Raw genomic sequence first — 3,309 nt, forward strand, 5'->3', positions numbered from 1 at the left:
ACACCACACGCACCACACACACACCACACATACACACACACCACACGCACCACACACACACCACACATACACTACACACACACACCACACACACCACACGCACTGCACACACAGAAACCACACGCACCACACACACACCACACATACACTACACACACACACACACCACACGCACCACACACCACACGCACCACACACACACCACACATACACTACACACACACACCACACGCACTGCACACACACACACCACACGCACCACACACACACCACACATACACTACACACACACACACCACACACACACACACCACACACACCCCACACACACACCACACACACACACACACACACACCAAACAGACAATATGTTTTTATAGTTATTACTGATATCAGTATTTTCTAAAGATTTTAATTCTGTATATTTAAATATCATAACGATTAAATCGTTGTTAACTGATATGCAATCTGGGTGGTGTGTGTGCGTGTGTGTGTGTGTGTGTGTGTGTGTGTGTGTTTCCTCAGTGCCGGAGTGGGCAGGACCGGAGTGTTCATTACTCTCAGCATCGTTCTGGAGAGGATGAGATATGAAGGTGTGGTGGATTTGTTCCAGACGGTTAAAACTCTGCGCACTCAGAGACCTGCAATGGTGCAGACCGAGGTATAAACACCATCACTCAACACCGTCACTCAACACCGTCACTCAACACCATCACTCAACACCGTCACTCAACACCATCACTCAACACCGTCACTCAACACCATCACTCAACACCGTCACTCAACACCGTCACTCAACACCATCACTCAACACCGTCACTCAACACCATCACTCAACACCATCACTCACCTCCTGCCCTCAACAGCATCACTCAACACCATCACTCACCTCCTGCACTCAACACCATCACTCAACACCGTCACTCAACACCGTCACTCAACACCATCACTCAACACCATCACTCACCTCCTGCACTCAACACCATCACTCAACACCATCACTCACCTCCTGCACTCAACACATCACTCAACACCGTCACTCAACACCATCACTCAACACCATCACTCACCTCCTGCACTCAACACATCACTCAACACCGTCACTCAACACCATCACTCAACACCATCACTCAACACCGTCACTCAACACCATCACTCAACACCATCACTCAACACCGTCACTCAACACCGTCACTCAACACCATCACTCAACACCATCACTCAACACCATCACTCACCTCCTGCCCTCAACACCATCACTCAACACCATCACTCACCTCCTGCACTCAACACCATCACTCAACACCGTCACTCAACACCGTCACTCAACACCATCACTCAACACCATCACTCACCTCCTGCACTCAACACCATCACTCAACACCATCACTCACCTCCTGCACTCAACACATCACTCAACACCATCACTCAACACCATCACTCACCTCCTGCACTCAACACCATCACTCACCTCCTGCACTCAACACCATCACTCAACACCATCACTCACAACTTGCACTGAACACCTAAACTCAACACCACAACTCACCTCCATCATTCAACTCAACACCTATTTGTGAATTCTGTGATGAAATATGAACTGAACACTAACAATGCTGTGTGTGTGTGTGTGTGTGTGTGTGTGTGTTTCCCCATAAGGACCAGTACCAGCTGTGTTACCGAGCAGCTCTGGAATATCTGGGGAGTTTCGACCACTATGCAACGTAACACTATGGGACTTCATCTACCGGGAATGAAAACACTTTGGTGTGTGTGTATGTGTGTGTGTGTGTGTGTGTGTGTGTGTGTGTGTGTGTGTGCACGAGAGATGCGTGCAATGACACAAACATGGTACACAAACATAGCTTCTTTTCTCTTCAGCAGCTCTGGACTCTTTTACACACACACACACACACACACACACACACACAAAACGGCTACTGGTAGCGATTTTTTGTTAATCATTATAAAATTTTATTCTGACTTTATTTAGAATATTTTAATGTGTTTAATAATCTAACTTCCTTCTCACCTCTTTTTCTTTTCCATAAAGTGGTACTGTTTTTTTTATAATTTTTTTTTTTTTTTATTTAATTTTAATTGTAAATTTATTTCTTTTTATTTTATTGTAGCACACAACGGGTGTGATTGTGATTTTAACAGGTACTAATACCAGAGGACCACTGTTCTCAGAGCTGCTGTCAGAGTTCATTCATAACACACTTTTATTATTTTGTATTTTATTTCTTTTATATATAATTTGTAATTTTTGTATTTTTGTTTTAATTATTATTATTATTATTATTATTATTATTCGACGCATCACGGCGGGTTAACTTTGTTTCTTTATATAAAAGGAAATATCGAGGAAAAGGGAAAAAAAAAGTCACCAACACTAAACACACGCCACGGCGGAAATTCGCAGCACGTAAAGGCGTGCGCTGAGATCCGATATTTTATATTGTGATAATAGTGTTATCACAATCTCAATATTATCTGTTAGAATCACAATAAACCATAAACAAACAAACAAACAAACAAACATGTTGATATCCACTGGCTCTGTAACCGCTAACATGAATCCTGCTGATTGGACGGAGCTGGGTCATGTGACTCCTGTGGAACGTTGGCTCTCTGGCGTATTTGATGATCGGCACGTGTCTGTACAGTACGTGGCGTCTATAAATAACGGGAAATGTCTGAAACGATATGTTTGGGTTCTGAATCTGATTTTCTCATCCCAGTGTACAGTATTAACCACTCCACAAGTGAACTTTTTATACAGAATATATATATAAATATAAATATATAAATATACACGTATAAATATGAGAAGTTATAAATATTATCCATATAGTATATAAACAGCTCCAGATGTATAAGTGGTCGGTTCTGCAGACGAACACGATCGGGTCGTACCAACTACAGAGAGACTGCGGGGGGTGAAACTGTATTAATCCTGCAAAAAGTAATAACTACTGTATTAATCCTGACACACACCACACACACACACACGTGTGTCTGAGAGTGTGTGGGTGTGTGAGAGTGTGTGTGGGTGCGTGAGAGTGTGTGTGTGTGTGTGTGTGTGTGTGTGTGTGTGTGTGAGTTCTCTCTGATGAAGCACAGCGGAGGCCTGGTTATAAACACACACTACGTTGGCCAAAAGTTTCCTTTCTACCTTGTGAATGGTTCGTGCTGTAGGGGTTGAAATCTGTTGTATACACACACTCTGTTTTCTATTTGTTAATAATTACAAGAAAAGAAAAAGAAAATTTAAAAACTTGATGTTAATAAAGTTGAATAATTGTT

At 42.6% G+C, this 3,309-nt stretch overlaps 1 protein-coding gene across 3 annotated transcripts in view; it reads left to right on the forward strand.

Annotated features, from left to right (window-relative positions):
* ptprfb (protein tyrosine phosphatase receptor type Fb) overlaps positions 1-3,309 on the forward strand; it is a 149,471-nt gene extending 146,162 nt beyond the window's left edge. For all 3 annotated transcript variants that reach the window (XM_060867166.1, XM_060867158.1, XM_060867175.1), the window contains 2 exons: positions 526-661; positions 1,660-3,309. In XM_060867166.1, the coding sequence (XP_060723149.1) occupies positions 526-661; positions 1,660-1,728 (205 nt within the window). In that variant the 3' untranslated portion in view covers positions 1,729-3,309. The remainder of the gene's footprint in view (positions 1-525; positions 662-1,659) is intronic.

This window comes from Tachysurus vachellii, chromosome 1 (assembly GCF_030014155.1).
Source record: "Tachysurus vachellii isolate PV-2020 chromosome 1, HZAU_Pvac_v1, whole genome shotgun sequence".
In the NCBI taxonomy this organism is placed as follows: domain Eukaryota; kingdom Metazoa; phylum Chordata; class Actinopteri; order Siluriformes; family Bagridae; genus Tachysurus; species Tachysurus vachellii.